This window comes from Agelaius tricolor, unplaced genomic scaffold, assembly GCF_023055355.1.
Source record: "Agelaius tricolor isolate 1412-34295 unplaced genomic scaffold, bAgeTri1.0.p SCAF_19, whole genome shotgun sequence".
In the NCBI taxonomy this organism is placed as follows: domain Eukaryota; kingdom Metazoa; phylum Chordata; class Aves; order Passeriformes; family Icteridae; genus Agelaius; species Agelaius tricolor.
In genome coordinates, this window is record NW_027269279.1 from 5,122,821 (window position 1) to 5,143,039 (window position 20,219).

General features: G+C 51.0%; 2 protein-coding genes across 5 annotated transcripts; both read left to right on the plus strand.

The window, feature by feature from the left end:
* The first annotated feature begins 3,424 nt into the window (after window positions 1-3,424).
* On the plus strand, window positions 3,425-6,536 carry PSMG3 (proteasome assembly chaperone 3). Of its 4 annotated transcripts, none has more exons than XM_071443982.1 (3): window positions 3,425-3,531; window positions 3,902-4,119; window positions 5,986-6,536. In XM_071443982.1, the coding sequence occupies exons 2-3, from the start codon at window positions 3,904-3,906 to the stop codon at window positions 6,136-6,138; spliced, it is 369 nt and encodes a 122-aa protein (XP_071300083.1). In that variant the 5' UTR covers window positions 3,425-3,531; window positions 3,902-3,903; the 3' UTR covers window positions 6,139-6,536. The 4 variants fall into 4 exon arrangements, with proteins under 4 accessions (XP_071300083.1, XP_071300084.1, XP_071300081.1 ...); XM_071443983.1 differs by lacking the exon at window positions 3,425-3,531 and adding an exon at window positions 3,541-3,793; XM_071443980.1 differs by lacking the exon at window positions 3,425-3,531 and adding an exon at window positions 3,541-3,763.
* Window positions 6,537-10,582: 4,046 nt separating this feature from the next.
* Window positions 10,583-17,474, plus strand: TMEM184A (transmembrane protein 184A). The gene is made up of 8 exons (XM_071443979.1): window positions 10,583-11,752; window positions 12,401-12,566; window positions 13,390-13,480; window positions 13,567-13,642; window positions 14,190-14,281; window positions 14,700-14,869; window positions 14,969-15,166; window positions 15,598-17,474. The coding sequence occupies exons 1-8, from the start codon at window positions 11,453-11,455 to the stop codon at window positions 15,846-15,848; spliced, it is 1,344 nt and encodes a 447-aa protein (XP_071300080.1). The 5' UTR covers window positions 10,583-11,452; the 3' UTR covers window positions 15,849-17,474.
* The last annotated feature ends 2,745 nt before the right edge of the window (window positions 17,475-20,219 follow it).

Genomic DNA, 20,219 nt, shown 5'->3' on the forward strand with positions numbered 1-20,219 from the left:
CATACCTCTGTCAGGAGGAGCTCTAGAAGCCCAGAGATAAACCAACCAATGTCAGGTGCAGCAGGGGTGACTCCTGACTGCAGACAGTGGCGTTCAAAGCTGTTTCCACTCTGCACCAAAGGCCAAAGCCTCTCTCTGCTGACTGCAGCCAGCCAGGGAGACCTGAGTGCTGGGCCAAACAGCCCCAGGTGTGCTCTGCTCCCTGCCTCCCCCAGGGCCTCGATTCACTGTTATTTTCTGAACACGGTCTCTTCCAGACTAATTAAATGCAGTGGGGATGGCTTGAAAGGAGAAATCCAGGAGGTGAATTTCTGCCATTCTACTCCTTTTACAATGGCCCCATGGAGAGAGCCCTCACACAACCCCACACCACCCACACCCCAACCTTGCTGTGACAGCAATAAGAGGAGAAGGAGAGTTCTGATATTGTCTGGCCCGAGGAATGTACTCACAGGCAGCTCCACTTCATGTACCTGATTTATAACAAGGGTCAGAATAATTCCCAAGCAGCTCCTGCATCAGGGAGCAAACCAATTTCTTTCCTCTCTCCTCAGCTGCGGAGCCCAGAGTCCAGCTGCACCTGAGGTTCCAGCTCACAGTCTATATTCTGCATCATAAAAGATACAAGAGAGAAATCTAAACTGGAGAAGTAATAACCTGTAAACTAATAAACCAAACCAGCACTTTGATAGTGAGGCACTCCCCAGAGCAGGGATTATTAATGGGTGTCCTGAAACACTGTGTGTCTATGTTTGAGAGCAGTGGGAAATATTTCTGATGCTCTGTGGATCTTACACATATGTTCTTATAAAATCAGTTCAGATAAATGCAAAGACTAATATAAAAGCAGCCTCCTTCTAGTCTACACACACAGAGGCACTTAAGCAGTTTAAAAAGAAAAGCAGTGCAAAACTGCTTGAATAAATAATAATAAAGGTATTAAGCTGCAATATTAGGAGTAGTTTTACTTGTCAAAGTATGGGGCTGCACAGTCATTGATTTTCTCTTATAATTGAGATAGTGGCATGCATGACTTATGCTTCTTTGGCAGCGAGTGCATGGGGATGGAAGAAGGGATCTTGAAATCCTGTGAAATCTCCAGCTGAGGATTTGATGGCTCTGAAACTGCTGTCGGTCTCGATTCTTTATTTCCCTCGAACCATAAAATGGGTTATATTAACAATCTGTTATGATGAAAGACAGTTTATGAAGCTAAATGTAATAATGTTTGCAATGTGATCAGGGATCTGTGGAGGTAAAGTGTCATAGAAACCAGGAGTGTGAGTATGGATACAGCCCTTCTCAGCCAGAAACGCTGGGAAGCAGGTGACAGGCAGACAGAGCCCTCCGGGAAAGGTCTCATTACCTGTCCTGGTGTGTATGCTCAAATCCCCACGCCCTGCCTCAGTCACACAAACAGGAATCTTCTCCTTAGTTCATTTCTTTCACATATTCACTTTCAGTGATGAGGATTCACTGCTCAGTTTCTTCAGCTTGCTATATCCCATCTCAGCTACATGCCAAAATGAGACATCTAATTGACGGAAGCTGTGAAAGACAACTTTTTTTCTTTGTCCCAAACTAACGCAAAACAGCAAAGAATCATGTTTCCATGTAAATCTGAACTACAGTGGACTCCCTTTGTTCCCCTGTCATGTAAAAAATAAAATGAAGTCTGGCAAGGATGGCAGGAAGAATCCAGTCCTTTGTGTCCTGAAGTAAAGTTACTCTCTGGAGAAGGCAGAGCAGGAATAAACTTCTTTATGAGTCAGGAGGTTTTACTGACAATAGCTGCTATTATCTCTGTCAAACAGGCAAAGCCTCGAGTGACTGTGGTAAGCAAGAAAGAGGAATGCTGTTTTTTCAGTGCTGGAAAACAGACTATTTGCCAGACTGCAAAGAGTACTGAAAAGGTATCGAGTCTCTCTGTTTGAATTAACCACAAAAATAACCTGCTGAATTAAAAGCTTTTCCATGGATCTCTGCTGCTCTCTAACGGTGCCTTAAAGGATTCTCAGCACAAAGTCTATGTGTTCTTCCTGTAATCAAGTTTTCGTAAAACTTTTAATGCAAAAACAAACCAAAAGAAGTATTCATGGGGTCCTTCAGAGATGTTACCTGAACAGACAACTCACAGATCAGGTAGCTATTACTGTATCCATGGCCAGGATATTTGGGATGTGGTGAGGATGCTGGCAAAGGAGAGCTAAAACATGGGAATGCAGATTTTGACTGTATTTTATATGAAGCAATTGCAGAGTCTGGGAGGTTGCAAACTTCTGGGAAATGCCAGTTTTCAGGGCATTGTATAAATTAGAATACAAAATTTTTAGTCATGAATATTAGTATTCCAAAGGAAAAAGTTAGCACTGTATTAATTAGGTATAATTAATAGAAACTAATGTTTGCACCTGGGACAGACACATTTGTTTTCACTCTCCTCACACACAGATGTCTTTATTTTATCCCCCAGTACAGTTCCATCGGTCACCTGCCAATGCTCGCTCAGTTAACAGCAAAGCCACTTCCACGACCAAAACCAGCCTTGTTTTCGTAGAATCACAGAATGGTTTGGGTTGGAAAGGACCTTAAAGATCATCTTCTTTCACCCTGTTGTGGGTGACACCTTCCACCATCCCAGGTTGCTCCAAGCCTTGTCCAACCTGGCCTTGGGCACGTCCAGGGATGAGACAACCTCAGCTGCTCTGGGCAACCTGTGCCAGGGCCTCAGCACCCTTATGAGGAAGTCCGAGTCCTAACAACCAATATACATTTCTTTTCTTTAAGTTTAAAAGCATTCACCTCATCCTAGCTCTGTTTGTCTATGTAAAAAGTTGTCTCTTTCACACAAGCCCCCTTTATAAGCCATTTTTATTAAGATGGGGAAGTACACTCAGGGTCTTAGAGCGTGGCCTAACAAAACCCAGTACTGGGAGTGATCGTATCCCACGGGGAAACGGAGGGAAAAACAAATGGAGGGAAAAACAATATTCACAGCGCTTCTGCGTCCCCAGGGCCACCTGTCCCCTCACAGCCACAGGTCCTGCCTGTGAGTCCTCCCCAACTCCTGGCGTGAAACGGGGAGAAACCGAGAGTGAAGACCGGACCGGGGGAACGGGTTCATCCCCGGGAGAAGGGGTTCATCCCTGGGAATGGGTTTATCGCCGGAGAAAGGGATCATCCCCGAGGGAAGGGGATCATTGCCGAGGGAAGGGGATCATTCCCGAGGGAAGGGGTTCATCCCCGGAGAAGGGACCGGGTGCGGCAGCACTGCCCGGGGCCGGCGAGGGACCGTGAGGACAGCGCGGGGGGGTCGGAGATGGCGCCTTGCCGCGGCGGGTAATGGCGGCGGCGCTGAGGGAAGGGGAGGAGACAGCCCGTGAGGGCAGCAGCTGCCCTGCGCCATCGCCCCCCGCCGGCTGCGGGAGGGAGAGAGGGAGGGATGGGAAGGGAAAGGAAAAGAAAGGCGCCGCTTCCGCCACGGCGGGGCGGGCCGGGGCGGAGAGCGGCGGCGCGGCGGGGCTGGCGAGGGTAGGGGCGGTGAGGGCCGCGGCCCGGCGGGATGGGGGTGGCTGTCTCCCTGACTCCATGTCTCTCTTAGGAAAAGCCTGGTGGAGCCGGGATGGAAAGCAGGGCTCGAGGTTTCACCCTCGGTACCAGCTATCCGCGCTAGCGGGGCCCCGGTCGGAGGCAGCGGGGCCATGCGGGGTAGTGATGCCATCGCTGCGGGGCTACGAAGTCCCCCCCCCCCCCCCAGTCAGGGGTGCGAGTTTGCACTGAAATTAACTTAACCGTGGGTATTCCAAATTATGGGAAGGATTCTGTCTTTTTGTAGCTTGTGGCGCATGTTTTTAATCTAATGTTGTCACACCGTTGTTGTCGTTCTGTTCTTTTTCGGAAGCGATGGAAGCGAGTCCCATCGTGACGTCCAAGCAGCGAGAGGAGGTGGTGCACGGGGTGCCGACCGAGGTGGTGTGCACGGCCTTCTCCAACTCGGTGCTCGTGGTGGTCACACAGTACGGCAAGATGGGCACCATCGTCTACGTGGACCCCAACACCATCGGCGACAACGTGGGCAGGCCCTCGCTCACCACGAAGGTGCTGCTGGGCAAGGATGAGGTGAGGTGAGAGCGGATGCGAAGCGCAGAGGCAGCAAGGATAAGGGGGAAATGTGGTAGGTGGGGCTGTGCAAGTTGCCAGGGAGTTGATGAATCACAGCAGTTAAGCAGTGTTTGAATAGTGATAAGATTAATTTTAAAATGAGGAAAGAGGGGCTCATCAGAAAAGTATGTGTGCTCGTCTGCTCTTGGACATAAAAGTTTAACTAAACCGTGAGTGGTTTGGCGATCTGTTGTTTTTTATCCTACAGGATATGGATTGCTTCTGCATGTTTATGGAAAGTTTGATAAAGCTCTGTTGATTTAAGGGTTGCAAGATTAAATATGCAGCCATTGATAACCTTTTTGGGTTTCTGTTCCAGTGAGTTTGTTTTCCTTTTCAGGTCTGTTTTCCCACCCCCATCCTCCCCCATCTATGCCAGCCCCATAATGGACTTTAGTTGCCCACTCCCAAGTGTGCCTGCCAGCACCTTCCCTTGATAAAGTTTAATTTGTTTTGCTTCAACAAAATGAGGTTTTTATCGACCATTTCACAAAGCTAGAGAGAAAGCAGAAGCAAATGTGTTTCTAAAAGCATCAACTGGTCAAACATTAAAACAGAAAGTTACAGAGCTACAAGATTATGAGGCTTTCCATCAGCATTGAAGCTATCACATATTACTTGCTAGCTTTAACTAGAAAAGCTATAGCAACACAAGTTCCTGATTCTATCCATGAGTTCCCCTTGTGGAGTTCTTTTTCTTGTGCAATAGCCTTCCCTTTTTGGGAGATATTTTGCTTTCTCTGCTTTGATATCTGCAAATCCTGACCACCTCCATTGCCAAGCTTATTTTGGGTTTTATTTGGAAATGGGAAGTGCTATGTTTACTTTGTTCCATTCTATTTTTAAATAATTTTAACTAACTGATCTAAAGTTCAAGAAAAGACTTTCACTAATTTGCTGCTTTCCTGCTTGTCACTGCTAACATCATTCTTTGGGATGTTGCACATTTCCAAACAGCAGCTAAAATCAAGCAAACTGATCCTTCTGACAAATACACAGCTCTGGGTGTAAATAAACCCCAAGAGCCATTTGGACAATCCCCTGAATAATGTTTTAACCTGAGCTCTGAGTTGGTCAGGCAGTTGGGCTAGATGTCATTGTAGGTGCCTTCCAAGTGAAATAGTCAATGCTGTTCTGATCTATTCTTGTTAAAGAAAGCTCATGGAAAAGGTTATATCCCTTTTTTTTGCCACCTTCAGCCTCACTTCTTATTTCTGCTTCTCGTGATTCTATTAAAATAAAAAGCAACATGTCTGTAACACCAGGCATACAAAAACTTTGTATATAACACCATTTGGGGATCTCTAGGAATTACAAAAATAACAGCTTTTTTTCAGAGCTTGTCAGTGGAACATCCCCTCTTCAGAACAAGTTTTTAAACAAAAAAACTGTACTTGCAACCTTCTTTAGAAACCCGGCTGTGAAGGAAATAAAGGCGTTTGGATCCATAGCATTTCATATCATTTAACACTGGTGCCATAGTTCAGGTGGGAGGATTATGGAAGGATTCTCTGTACTGAGTTTCCAAGTTTCCCAGACAGTGCTGAACTCAATTCAAGTGCAGCTCCAGTAAAGTTGTTTCAGGGTGGTGTGGGTGGCTGGCACACTCATGGGACCAAACTCTTCCCTTTTAAGCTGGTTGAGAAAGTGCTTTCTGAAATTCCCTGTCCCATGGCTTGTCTTTGCTGACCGTGTTGGAACTGCTCAGTCTGAGCCCAGGATCAACAGGTTCTCCACACCACTCCAGGGCTCTTCCTCTCCTAACTCCTGCAGGAGGACTCTCCCATCTGTAGGAGTGTACATCTGTATCCCTTTGCTTTTCAGCCCCTCGTTCATGTTTGTGCCAAAAACCTGGTGGCATTTGTGTCGCAGGAAGCTGGGAACAAACCTGTTCTCCTCGCCATGGCTTTAAAGGACAAAACCATGGAAGGAATACAGGCCCTACGAGAAGTGATCCGAAGTTGCCAAGTGTGGTGAAGTTGTGCCATCTGGATTCAAGGAAATGATCCTGAGCCCATGACTCATCACCACCTAGTTAAAAGGACTAGAAATGAAAATGATGGAATGTCTTTGTGGTGGTTTTGGACGTCCTGAGGAATTTCATGAATTTTTCTCTACTGTGTAGAACGTTTGTGGGTTTTATTACTGGGACAGGTTTGCAAGTCCATATAGACAGTGGTGAGATGAGAGCAATTGTCTCAACATAGGAGAGAAGTGCTACTTTTATCATGTTGGGTGGGTCATTTATTTGGGAAAGGGCTCGGCTCTGCACATGTGTCCTGAGGAGCAGCAGATGCCAAGCTCTGTAGCTGTGCCATACCACAAAGGGGGAACACCCAGTGCAGAGGGAATAAAAGAAACATTGTCAAATCAAATTTTACCTGTTTTCTTTTTTGCTCTGTGAGAATCACTTCAATTGAAATACAAGCTTTGGTAAAAAAATCAACAGTTGTATAATGGGAAAGGTTTTCTTGCCTTTTTTTAGGAAATGAGTCCTAGATGGCTGCTTTTGTCCTTATGTCCATTCTTTTCTGGATGTAGTCTGAATTAATTTTCCACTTTCACTCTGATTTTAAAGAGAGGCAGATCATGACGCTCTGCAAATTTCATCAAAGCTGATGTCAGGGTGGAAGACAGGAACCCAAAATAGTGGTAAGAAAATAATCTCTGCCAATGGGTTACGTGGTACCAACATGTTGGAGAAACAGAACATCCATAGGCTGATCACCTGCAATGAGCATCTGTCTTAGGAGATGTGGGGACAGATGGTTTGAGGGGTTACACAGGGTTGTTTCTGCCAAGTCATTCACAGAAAGTGTCACATTATGTTGTATGAGCTGATGCAAAGATTAATAGCCAAACTTTTGCCTTTGGCTTGGAAAGCACATTTGTTTTTACCTCTTGTAATAAACAACAACAAGTAGTAAATTTTTAAGTGAGCTGTTACACACTTTTGTCACTTATAAACTCGACAGCACAGACGGAGGCCAGGTCTTGGATTCTGGGCAGGGAGGAGTTGTGCTAAGACCAGTTGGTACAGCAGAATCAGCACAGAGCCTGTGCCTGCCCCACCACGGCGATCCAGCCGCCAGGTCATTCTGCTGCTAAAAAATCCCCTAGAAGCAGAAAAGCAGAAAATGGATTTTGAAAGGACTCTTTTCTCTGAAGTAAGAGTTATTTACAGCATTTTAAGGGATTATGAGAAATGAAACTCTCTTTTAAAAATACGTTCAAACACTGCAGGCTTCCAGCTGCCCTTGACAAGAAACTTCGTCTAAAAATAATTTTCTAAACTGCGCTTCCAAGAATCAAAGATTCGCATCTGTCAGAGCTATAAATTTTTCCTCTTTTACACTTCCCTTTTTTTTTTTGTCTAGGAAGGCTGAGAGAGGCATGTGGAATTAGTTATTGTCAATTTTGGTTTGCTAGTAGGGATTCTCTCCTGACACAAAACTGAGGCTCTTACTGTGTCCATAGCTCCAGCAGCTTGAGAACATGCATGAATCAGCAAATTGGATGAAAATTGCATCTTCCACTGTGGTGATACAGTGGATACCACTGCTGTGCCCCAAAGAGCTGAGTGCTACTACCTAAAAGCCAGGCACAAGATAAGTACCTTCATTTCCTGGCTGTGTATGTGCCACCTGGTCTGCTTAGGGCTGTGGGTGAGGAAAGGACGTGGAAACCTCCCTGATTTGATGCTCAGAGCCACGACAGACTTACCTTGCTGCCTTTCCACGTGCCGTAAATCAGAGCACGAGCAATTGGTCCTTCGACTTTGCTCCTGTCTGCTGCACAATAAACCAAGGGGAAGGCCTGCTCAAACAACAGGCACAAGGTGCCACCAGCTGCCTGCCTTTTAGTCACCGCTCTCCTCCAGGTAGGGATTCATTCCCAGCTGAGGGAAAGCTGCCTCTGCCACCCAGGCAGAGCTCTTGCCCTCGGACGTGTGCTGGGCGGGGGGCAGCGGCGTCGGGCCGCGGCTTTCCATCCGTGTTTGCTTTCCGGGCGTGGGTGCCGAGCACGGCGGACTGGAAAGGTAAGTTGGGTGGCTTTTCTGCAGGAGACAAAGCCCGACCTGCTGCTCCAGCTCCCGCGGGGCCCGGGGCGCAGGGAGGGCGCTGGCAGGGTGAGCCGGGCACAGCCAGGGGCTGCGGGTAAGGTAAGCGGGGCACCGGCGAGCCCGGGGCACAGCAAGAACCACCGGGGGCTGGTAGGGAGAGTGGGACGCAGGTGGGAAAAGCGGGGTGCTGGTGGGAGCCGGGAGCAGCGAGAGTAAGCGGGGCGCTGGTGGGAGCCGGGGAGCAGCGAGGGTAACTGGGGCAGCGGCAGGGCCCGCGGCCAGCAGGCGGGCAGGGCTGGGACGGTGGCCGGAGGAGGAGTCTCCGGCGGTGCAGGTGGAGGAGGGCACGGGGGATGCAGAGGCAGGTGCACGGCAGCCAGACTCCCTCCCGGAGGAGCCCCAAAGGGTGAGTGGGGCCCTGGGGGGTGCAGCTGGGGGAAACCCCACAAATCAGAGTTGACCCAGCTATTGATTCTGGGCACCTGTGGGAGCCGCTGGGAGGGCGGCTAAGAGCCCTGTGCCTGCGTCATCCACTCCTCCAGATGGGCTTCAGAGAGGGCTCGATGCTGCCCTGCCGCGATTTGTAGCTGTGTGCTGCAGGTCCTTCCCCCTGAGTGGCCTGATGGTGGTGTGGAGAGGCTGGTCCCGTGAACAACCCGAGTGTCCTGGCTTTATCTGACAGCAACCAGGAGGAAAGGCATGCCTCCTGCTCTGGTGGGGCTAAGCCTGGACGCTCCCCTCCCCAGGATGTGGGTCAGGGATCTCAGAGGTGCTGCTGGGGGGCTGCAGGGCTCACCTTTCCCCGCTGATTTGCTTCACCCCACAGGGGGCTGCCACTGAGGTGGGGATTTGTCCTAAGTGCTGCAGGACACAGGGAGGGGTGTGAGCTGGGAGTCTGGGCTCTGGCAGCCTGCAGATGGAGAGGAACCCCTGGCAAGGTGAAAAGCCCCATTTGCAGGTGGCCTGCCTGAGCACAAGCTTCACTGCTCAGTTTATCTTTTCAGTTCTCATTTAGCATCTCTAATATCCCAGGGAGTGCATGTAACAGGTAGACACTGTATGGCAGCTACCTGCAAGGTGTCTGAAAACAGACAGATTGGATACGGCTCAGTCCCATCGAGGAGCTGAATTTTGCAGCTGGTATTATTCCCGGTGTCTCCTTGCTGCCTTTGTTTTGGAAGCAAATGGCTCTCTAACTGCATTGAATTGCCTGACTACCTTCCACGGCCGGGATCTAATTACCTGTGGAGCTGGGAGCCCTGTCTGTGAGCAGCACCAAGGCTTTTGCTTTTAACGACTTGTTCTGCAATGTTCAGAGTGTGACAATGTCGGGGAGGCTGCCAGGACTGGCTGTTGGTGCCACCGTGCTCACACCGCGAAGGCTGGGAAAGTTGATAGGAGATGGGATGTCTTGGGCCAAGCATCTGTGGCACAGCACTGGGCTGAAAACAGAATAAATGGATCTAGTGAAGAGCACAGCTCTCTGCCATGTTTTGGAGAGTTAGCTGGATCATTAAAAAGTGACTAGAAAACACAGCTAGAAAGAGTGAGCTTTCAAGAGTGCGATTTTCAAGAGTGAGCTTTACTGCTCTGTCATGATGCTCTGGCAAAAGCAAAGTGCAAACGCAGCCATTTACCCCAGCCAGCAGCAGGGCAACCCCCAGAAAGATTGAGGAGTGACTGGGGAACGAGGCACAGCCGGACTCTCATCTCCTTCCCTGTGCCACGAGCTATCTCCGTCCTCCTGTTAATGTTTACAAGGCAAGTCCGGCAGCATCCAAGTCTGTCCAAAGACCAGCTCCCGCCCCGGCTTTCCCGGGATCCTTTTTCCTGCTGGCCGGGGCAGGAGCACAGGACGGTGTCAGGGGGAGGAACGGGCTCGCTGCTGGCTGTGTAACACTATCGGCCCCGCTGCTGTCCCCGCAGCCAGCTCCAGCTCCAGCTCCGCTCCCCCTCTCGCAGCGCAGGTACTCGGGGTGAGCGGCTGGGGCCTCGCCAGCCCGGGCATCTCCGCTTACACGGGCTGCTGCCAGAGCCGGGGAAAGGTATTTTTAGGGCTGTTGATCTGACACCAGCTGAGTTTGCTCTCCTGTGAGGTTGGGGTTCGGTGAGAGGGCAGAACAGGGAGCTGCAGGGTCAGCTCTTGCTTTCGTTTGTTTTCAGTGTTTAATTGGACCGAGGTCATTCCCTACCACTCTTATCTGTGGCAGATATTTTTGTGCTTCTCTCCTGTTCATGCTTACAGTTTTGCCCCAGGCGATAGTTACCCAGCAGCTAAAATATTTGTTTATTAACAATGCACTGAGAAGCATCTATATTGTTAGAGTTCAGCTTGCAGGTTGTTGGGTTTTTAAACCACTATTGTTATACTTGGGGAAAAAGCAGCTTTCCATAGATTAACAGAAAGAGAACCCAAACATGGCAGTTTATGCATCTGTTGGCCTTGAGATATGAAGCTGCCCTATAAATAATTGCTTATTATTAGGTTGGTCCTTGCTGTCTGTAACCACAGGGTACACGGTGTCCGTATGCCCAGCCACCCTCTGCACCAGGAATGCTCAGTGCCTTGGGGCAGCCAGCTTTGAGGAGCACACACCGAGCAGGGAGATGCCATAGCTCTGCCTCTGGCATGGCAGGCTTGCTCCCCTGTGCTTAATTTGGGTGCAGGAGGGACTGCTGGCTGTCCTTCAGGTCTTGGGGTTGGCACTACTGGCACAGTGACACCCCCACAATCCCAAAATGGCTGGGTGAAGAATGTGGGTGACACCAAACGTCTCGTTTCTTGGGCAGCCCCAGGCTTTCCCCCAGCAGGCCACACATGATGAAAGGAGCCAAATTTGGGGGAGAACCTGGTGTTTTCTGGGCTCCCAAGGAAGATGACACAAGTGTCCTGATGGCTTGTTGGTAAGGGACTCTTTATTATCCTGGGGGAGGGATTGGTTTAACCCTTAAATCTCTGTTTTCCAATGGAAAAGATGCACAGATCATTCCCTTTCAAGTGGGAGTGATTCCTGAGAAAGCAAGGAGCCAATCTGGGAAGGAGAAGTGTCTTTTGGGAAACATGGGAACTGCATAGACCTTCTCAGGGAAAAGAGGGTCTGCTCCTGAAGGATATTTGCATTTTCCTGCTGGGAGAAGCAGACCCAATCGTGGCAAAGGGGCTGGTTTGGGTGGAGGACACCCTGGAAAAACCCTGGGGAGGAGATAAACCTCCCAGGAGGTTTGTACATGTTGTGCGGGCTGGGAAATCTGCTGGGGCCTTCCCTGTCCTGCACCACTCCCCTTCCCTCTCCCTCCCTGCAGATGAGTAATGCCACACGTGCTGTGCCCTCTCCCGTGGCACCTGGCACGCCGGGGCCTGGCACAGCAGCCAGGCTGGCCTCAGCCCCACCATTCTCAGCTGTTGCCCTGCTCACGGCTGCCCACAACACCTCCCAGGAGGGCCAGCAGCTTTTCCTGACCACCACAGCAGCAAAGGTCATCTCTGGCATCTTCGTGTGGTCAGCACTCATCGTCACCTTCCACCAGGTATGGGCTGCAGCAGAGGTGGGGCTCAGCACAAGGGTTGAAATGAGAGCAAAACTATTGATTGCCCCCAAGTCCATTGCAAATTACTCAGCTCCTGGTAAGTATTTCTTCCTGTTGCTGCCCAGAGGTGATATCCCTGCTGTCAGGAGCCTGGTGCTGGCAGCTCATAAGGATGGACTTTGCCCACGCTCTCCCCAGGTGGTTGCCAGAGCCAGGAGAGGCTGCAGGGCATTGGCACTGCCCAGAGGCAACACCCAGTGGGGCATTTGGGGTGTTTGGGGTGCTCAGCACCAGCTGCCTTGAGGCATACCCTGAGTGGGCATGGTTCAGGGGGCTGTGCAGGTCCATGCTGCTGAAGGCAAGCATGAGGCAAGCGGCTGTCTCCAAGCACTGGGATGGGGCTGCACAGGGGAGGGCACATTCCTCACACAGCCCAGGGAAGGACCCTGATTTCTACATGTTTTCATGCAAGGGATGGGCCCAGGGAGTGGGATGGAGCCTGCTGTGTGTGTTCACTGCGGTGGTCTGCGGTGGAAGGCTGGCAGAGCTCTCGCCCCAGAGAGGAGGGTTAGCACAGCACCTCTGTGCCTTGGGGCTTCCCATCCTGACCTGTGTCAGCCACAACTCTGCATGCTGGGCACTTTGCAGATCTACACACACCTGAGGAATTACACCATCCCCAAGGAGCAGCGCTACATCATCCGCATCCTCTTCATCGTGCCCGTCTACGCCTTCGACTCCTGGCTCAGCCTCCTCCTCCTCGGCAGCCACCAGTACTACGTCTACTTCGACTCGGTGCGGGACTGCTATGAAGGTGAGCACAGCATCTGTCAGCAGGGAGGCTGAAGGCAAAGCAGGGCTCTCATCCTGCTGACCTGTCTCTGGAGCATCTTGAAGTGGCAAATCTCCATTGCTTTCACTTCCCACTCTCCCTTCCTCCATGAAGAAGTTTTCCCCTTCCTTCTCTGTCAGCAGCATGGAGGAGATGCCCCACACACAAACACAAGCTGCTGCCTTTCAGACACAGGCTTGGAGGGACTCCAGCACCACATTTCTGGGAAAGAGGTTTTCTGCTTACCTGTGGGATAGAAGTGCTTCTCTAAAACACGAGGCAGATATACCCAAGAAACTGGGGAGTTGGGGTGTATTGAAGTGAAGGGAAACTTGTCAGGATTAAGGCTGTTTTTCTACCTTGGTCCTGTCTTCCTCAGGAATTAAGTTGTGTGGGCATTTGCATTACTTCAGGTTTGGTGTATATGAAAAATAAGTGGTGGGGATGTCCAAGAAAACTGTTCAGGACCTGCTGCTTGCTGGCCAGCAGCCATTTGTGCTGCCCCTTAGCAATTTTGAGGTACTTCCATGCAGACGGTCCCTGGATAGACTGTGTGTGCCCAGAGGAGCTGCTGTGTCTGTAATGAACTCTGTGCACATAGTGCAATGTGTCTGACTCCACTTGGAAGTCGGATAGATTTGACCTGCTGCTCCTCTCACTGGGCTCCCACCCACCAGCATCCCAAATCTTGATGCAGTGCCAGGTTGGATGAGGAAACACCTGAGCAGGAAGAAATGTGAGATGAAACAACCCCCTCCAGGACTTCCATCAGTCCTGCTGATCCTGTCTGCCCTTGCCTTGGCAGCTTTTGTGATTTACAGCTTCCTGAGCCTGTGCTTCGAGTACCTCGGAGGGGAGAGCACCATCATGACAGAGATCCGAGGGAAGCCCATTGCGTAAGTCCCAGCATCCTTGAGTTCCTCCTCCACCCACTTTCCCCACCCAGCACCCCCAATGGCATCTCTTTGCCTTCTGCTTCCAGGTCCAGCTGTTTTTATGGGACCTGCTGCCTTCAGGGTATGTCCTACTCCATCGGGTTCCTGCGCTTCTGCAAGCAGGTGGGTACCCCATGGGGAGCATCGACTCCACTTCCCCCAGATGAGGGCTCTCTGGGAGGCAGGTTCCTTCCCCACTGCCCTGCCAAGGGAGCTTAGCTTCATTATTCACTTAAAATGCTGGATTTGGAGGCTTTTTTCCTCTGAGGGAGGCAGGTCACCAGCTTGCTGGCACCTGGCCAGCAGCAAGGCTGCTTGCTGTCCTTGCTTCTGACTCATTGCTGAGTCAGGGTCTCCTCCCACTGCAGAGCTCAGATTGCCATCTCTGTCCAGTCCCAGGTTAGCCTGGATGCTGTCTCACTCCCCAGGACTGCACTGTGGGCTGAATCCTGTCACCTGTCTGTCCCCAAGCCCTCTGGTCCCCCACCTTTGACTGGCTAAGCTGCCTTTTGAGAGCTGCCTTCTGGAAACCCCACTCCCTCACATGTGCAGACCTTGTGCTGGTTCATATTTCACCCCAGAGCCCTGCTCCCTCCTTTGAGTGTGTCCCTGGAGCAGAGGGGTGGGATGTCCTGCTGCCCATGGGACACTGTGTCTCTCCCCTGTGCAGGCCACACTGCAGTTCTGCATTGTGAAACCCCTCATGGCAATTGTCACCATCATCCTGCAGGCGTTTGGGAAGTACCACGATGGAGACTTCAAGTGAGGATGCTGGCTGGGGCTGGGGGGGGTTGAATGGGAGAGGAAGGATCCCTGCTCCATCACAGTGTGTCCTGCCAGTCTCCCCAGGAAGCTGCTCCATGGATAGTGAGAGCACTGTGAGCCCAAAGTGCTGGGGAACAGAGACTCACTGCCCCCAAACAATAAAGGGACAAAACTCCTGTGAGCCATAATAAATAAAATAATAAATAAAAAAAAATTAATAAAAGGAGGTCCCACCAGCAGAGGAGAAGCTGTTAGCTCTGCCCTCCTCCCCCTCCTGGGCTGTGTTCTCCCCCACAGCAAAGCTATGCACCCTCCTCTTCCCCATTTGATCTCTTTTTGTCCCCAGCTGCACTTGCTTTGCTCCCCACAGCCCAGGGCAGCAGCTCTCTCCCCCTCTCTCTCTCTCTGCCTGCAGTGTCCACAGTGGATATCTCTACATCACCATCATCTACAACTTCTCTGTCAGCCTGGCCCTTTATGCCCTTTTCCTCTTCTACTTCGCCACCATGGACCTGCTGCGCCCATTTGAGCCAGTCCTCAAGTTCATCACCATCAAGGCTGTCATTTTCCTCTCCTTCTGGCAAGGTGGGTCCCACCATGGACACCCTGTGCTTCTCCTCCCATAGCCCCACCTGGATCAGGGGTGCAGGAGCAGAACTGATCCCTCTCCTTTCCCCCACACAGGGACACTGCTGGCAATCCTGGAGAAATGTGGGGTGATCCCTGAAGTTCAGATCATCGATGGGAAGGAGGTGGGAGCTGGGACAGTGGCTGCTGGCTACCAGAACTTCATCATCTGCATTGAAATGTTCTTTGCTTCCATTGCTCTGCGCTACGCATTCACCTGCCACGTGTACAGGGAGAAGAAAGAAAACTCAACAGGTAACTCTTCCTCACTTCTTCCTTTCTGCAATGACTAAGGAAAGAGGAAACCTCCCTTATTTTATTAGTATCCCATTGCCAATGGCATGCTACAAGCCACAAGAGGAATTTCTTTACCCTGTACTCCATGCATTTCTTCTCCCTCTTCCCTCATGACACCCACAAGCTAAAACAATGGGGCAGGTAAGGAGACCTTGGTGTGGCTGGGCAGGATTAGGGGATGGTGGTATCACCCACATGCTCTTGGAGAGGATCTATCCTTTGGAACATGGAGCTGGGATTGCCTTCCTTCTCCTTGGAACTTGGAATCACAAGCTGACGTGGCCCACAATGAGCCCCTGATCTCGAATTTCTAAGTAGAAGTGCTTGGATCACTCGTGCTCATTGACTGTCTGCTGTCCCATCACCCTCCTCCTCTCCCTGTTTTGCAGCAAACCTCGCCCCGATGCAGAGCATCTCGAGTGGGCTGAAGGAGACAATCAGCCCCCAGGACATCGTGCAGGATGCCATCCACAACTTCTCACCTGCATACCAGCACTACACCCAGCAGTCCATGCAGGAGGCAGAGCGCAAAGCGCCGGGGGACAACGGGCATGTGGCCTCCAAGATAGATGGACAGAGCAGCAGGAAGAGTAAAAACATTGAAAAGAGAATGCTAATCCTGTCAGATGAGGAGCTGTAGGAGGTATCAGAAGAGACACTGACACTGAAGAGGTTTTAACCCATGCAGAGGGGAGGTCTCTTGAGGCTGAGACAGCCTGGGCTAATCAGAATACTGAGAAGCCAGGAACTCTATCCAAAAAGCCAGTCTCTCAAAGGGAAGATGCAATAACCCAGAAAAGGTTAAGTGAAATAGTGCCAGCTTCTGCTGTCATGGATGAAGCTGTGTTGGACCCTGTGTTGCAGCCTGGGCTTTGCTGCCCCACTGCTGCTGTCTCTCTGCCAGCCCTGTGCCAATGCTGGGGGATGCCAGGCAGGGGGGGAGCCGGGGTGCAGGACAGACCCGCCGCCCTCGCCCTACTCTTACCTCCAAGCAGTGCTGAGGCCTGAGAGAAATGCTTTTCTCAGCACAGTTCTGCTCTAGTTTCTCCCTATTTGAGTAAAAAATGATCTCCAAGGGCTCCGTGGAGAAAACCAGCCCAGGAAGGTGACTTCGCTTCACCTCAAAACCCGGTAAATGTTGAAAGACGTCATTCCTTATTTTTACATCTTACCCCCTCTCCTTCTCACAGCAAAGCTTATAGAGATGTGCAAAAGATCTTTACCATGGAGAAAGAGTCAGTCATCCTCTTCTCCCTCCAGATGTGGATGCAGCTGTCCAAGTAACTCCCCTGGGAGTGTGGCAGGACCTCACTGGGACTAGGCAGAGGTCTGCAGCTGCATTTCTGAGAGCTGCCGGTGACAGAAGTGCTTGTTTATGTCTAAACCAGCTTATCTCTGAACGGATCAGAAGTTAAAAGGGATTCCAGCTTCCTTATCAGAATCTTTATTAGGGAACCAGACTGTGACTGGTGGTGGTAGGAATTCACTTACTGGGAACTGTCTGTTCCTCCCAACCTTTCACCATTCCCCATCCCTGGGCTTTGCCTGACCTGTGGGAAGGCAAGCAGGAGCTGAGCCCAGCTGGGTGACCATGGTGAGGGTAGAGAGGTGCTGAGGGATGTTGCCACGTGGGGCAAGACCACAGGCAAGGGAAGACCGTATGGAGGGATGCTCTTTGTATCAGTGATGGTGAGCTCATATCCTTCTGTTAAGACTACTTCTTCTTTCTTCCCCAATTTACAGTCTAATTTCTATTCTCCTGTTAATGAGATGATCCCTGGGAATGAACTTAGGCACTGGTTTGGCTGTTGTCTGGGATGATAGCTGGCTAGTGGGAGAATGAAGGCAAATCTATAGCCTTAGACTTGCACTCATGTGGCAAACAAACCAATGGATAAGTCTTGGAGCCCTTTTAAACACAACTCAGAGAATTTGGATCTTTCTTTTCCCTGCTCTTAAGCTGCAAAATGTAAATCACAACACAAAATTATTTATTTTTTTTTCTAATAAACAGCAATTTCTAGCACAGAGCAAGCAAGCATTTTCACTGAGCTCAGCAAGCAAAGCCCACGATCTGCCTGTTCCTGCTATAATGCTGATGCTCTTAAGCTTAACGTCCTCCCTGCCCCTCAATGCTGGCCCAGCAGAAATACCTGCACACGCAGCATCCTGCACATTTTGGCATTCCTACAGGATTTGTGCTCATCTTTTTCACTCCACAAAGAACGTGTGTGTCTCCTGCTTCCTCTCCTTGTACAGCACCTCTTCCAATCCTCACCTAAGCTGGTTCAGAGGTGCTGGATCTGGTTTAGCTAAGCTAAGCCCAGACTCCGGCACCAATACGACAAGCTCTGTTTATTATTATTATTACTGGAGAAATCTTAGCATGCTATGCTTAGATTAGCATGCTTAGCCCAGACTCCACATGAGCAACCCATAGTTCAGCCAGTCCTGCAAGTCCCTCTGGTCAGAAGGAGCACTGCTCATACCTGCTCAGCCAGTGAGACTGCTGCCACTTTTCCTGCAAGGAGGTCCACAAACAAGAGCCAGATGCTGTGCACATCCAGGCATTCATCCAGGATCCAGCACATCCTGGGAGCCAGACTGTCCTGCATAGAAAGTGCAGCCTCAGTACTCGGGGACAAGGCTGCCTGGCTTTGTAATGCAGCCAGCACAGGAGCAGGGACATCTCAGCTGAACATCTTGGTCTTCACCCCTCTGGGAGAGGACAGCCACAGCTGCAGGAACAGAGGCTGCTCTGGCTCCTGGGGCGAGGACAGACTGCAAAGGTGATGATGGCACATCTGCTGGTGCTCTCGCAGCCGCTGAGATAAAGACTTGCACAAGAACACAGCAAGAACCGTGGTTGTACTTCATTGCACAAATGATCGACTCCGGTGCATAATGGGCTGCCTCCACTGCTCTGCCAGCAGGTGCAATTCCCAATGCAGACAATAACATTTGCCTATTTATGTCAAGCCCTGATTACTGTATTATATGTAAAACAGATCTTTCTTGCAAGCCAAACAAGGGGGGGAAGAAAAAAAAAAGTCAGCTGTGACTCATGCAAGTCAGCAGTGTGATACCAGCCTGAAGGAGCCGTGCTGGGCTGGACACCAGCTGGCTGCCGCGACGGCAACAGCAGGCACCCTCCCTGCTCCAGCCCGGGCCTCCTGCTCGTCCTTCTTCTTGGAGAGGGGAGAGAGGCAAGAGCTGATGGCTCAGGCTGGGCGCTGTCACGGCCCTCAAACCCTCAGGCTGTCAAAAGGCATCCATGGGGAACAGAAATGCCAACGCTGATGTAGGCTGGACGCCGTCTCCTCCGCTCACGCGTCTCCTCCACCTCCTCAACAAGGACACGGCGAAAGCTGGCGGCGAGCACACGGGTGACCTACACAGGAGCCTGCTGTGCCTGGAGCCACGCCAGCAGGCAGCCTGGGAGGAACAGGCGTCTCTCACTGCCAGCAGCAGGCTCCAGTGGTCGGCAGATTTGTTTTCCCGTTGTCGCTTGTCCTCGGGCTTTCCCCAAGGACAAGGCCGAGCTGCAGCTATCGGATCTCCTGGTGTTTTTTGGGCTTGGATCAGGCAGGTTTACACCCCACTCATGTCAGGGATGATCATCACAACAAACCCTGCCACTACACCTGCAGGAGCTGAGGCTGACCTCTCTAAAAGCAGAGGGGAAGGAAGGCAGCTGCTGGCACCAAAGCAGAGCAGCTCTCACACATGGCTGCTTACTGCACAGCACCCAGTCAGAGACAGACACTTCTTTTCTTGGGTGCTAGCACTCACCAAGTCCCTGGGCCCAGCTGCTGACAGGCACCAGACTGCCAAACCTGTGCCAGAGAGCAGGATTTGTGCTTTTGTCACCCTGTTCACAGCGACCTTCTATGCTCCTCACCTATGCATGGTAAATGTTGAGTTTCCTTTCACTTCTGAACCTTCACCTGGCCCATTCCTGATGCCCTTTTCCTCCTGAACTGATGCTCCTCCATCCCTCCAACAGTCACAACTGTCCCACCTCCCTGTCCCCTCTGTTGTTGCCAGCTCCTCGCTGCAGTGACTCCAGGCAGGAGCCAAAGCAGCTGATGATGCTTTTTTTGCTCAGCACAGAGACTGCCATCACCCTCAGGCTTCACCCACGTGCTGCTCAGCCAAGCCTGCCTGGCCCCACCTAATGACCATCCATTACCTGCTGACACACAAAGCCTTTCAGCCCTGCTCCTCTTCACTTTGCCCTACCTCTTAATTCCAGCTTTGGCCAACACACCCATCTGTCTCCAACCTACTGCCTCAACACAGGCCAAGTGTTTTACCCCCTTCAGCTGTTCCCTCAAGAAATTCTACCCCTTGAAATAGGGAATTAAAGCCAACACAACCCCTGGAAGCTCACTGGTACAAGGTACCACCTTTTTAAAAGCCCCAACAGGGAAAAGCAAAAATATGAAGTATTGATGTAAGGGGTTAAAGCAGTTTATTCACAAGCAGTCACACAGGGAAAGCATGAAGGGATATTTCACAACCCAAAGGAAGAGAGAGGAGTATCTCTCCAGCACTTCCAGGCAGGTCACAGTGTCTCCAAGCCACAAGTGGCTTTGCTCAGCATCACAACTACAGGCAGGTGCCTGCTGAGCTGTCAGTCCTGCTTGTGCTAACACAGACAGCCCCTGATTGTGCACAAAGACAGGGCCCCTGGGTCAGGAACACACGCGGTCTGAGCACAGCATCGACCTGACAAACAGCTCGGACAACAGCTATCCCTGGAGCACATTCCAAGTGTCCCGAGAAAGCACCAGAGCAAGGCCAAGATGGGCTCCAGGAGGCTGGGTCAGATGATTGCAAAAGCCCAAGCTGCCATCCCACTCGCCTTAGCCCAGCCTGCCTCCAAAAAACACACAGCTCACCGCAAGCGGGTGCTGCACTTGCGACAGGCAGCAAAAAAACCCGAGGAAAACACTCCACTGAAGATCAATTCAGGCTCCAAAACGCTGACCATAGACCAGGGCAAGTC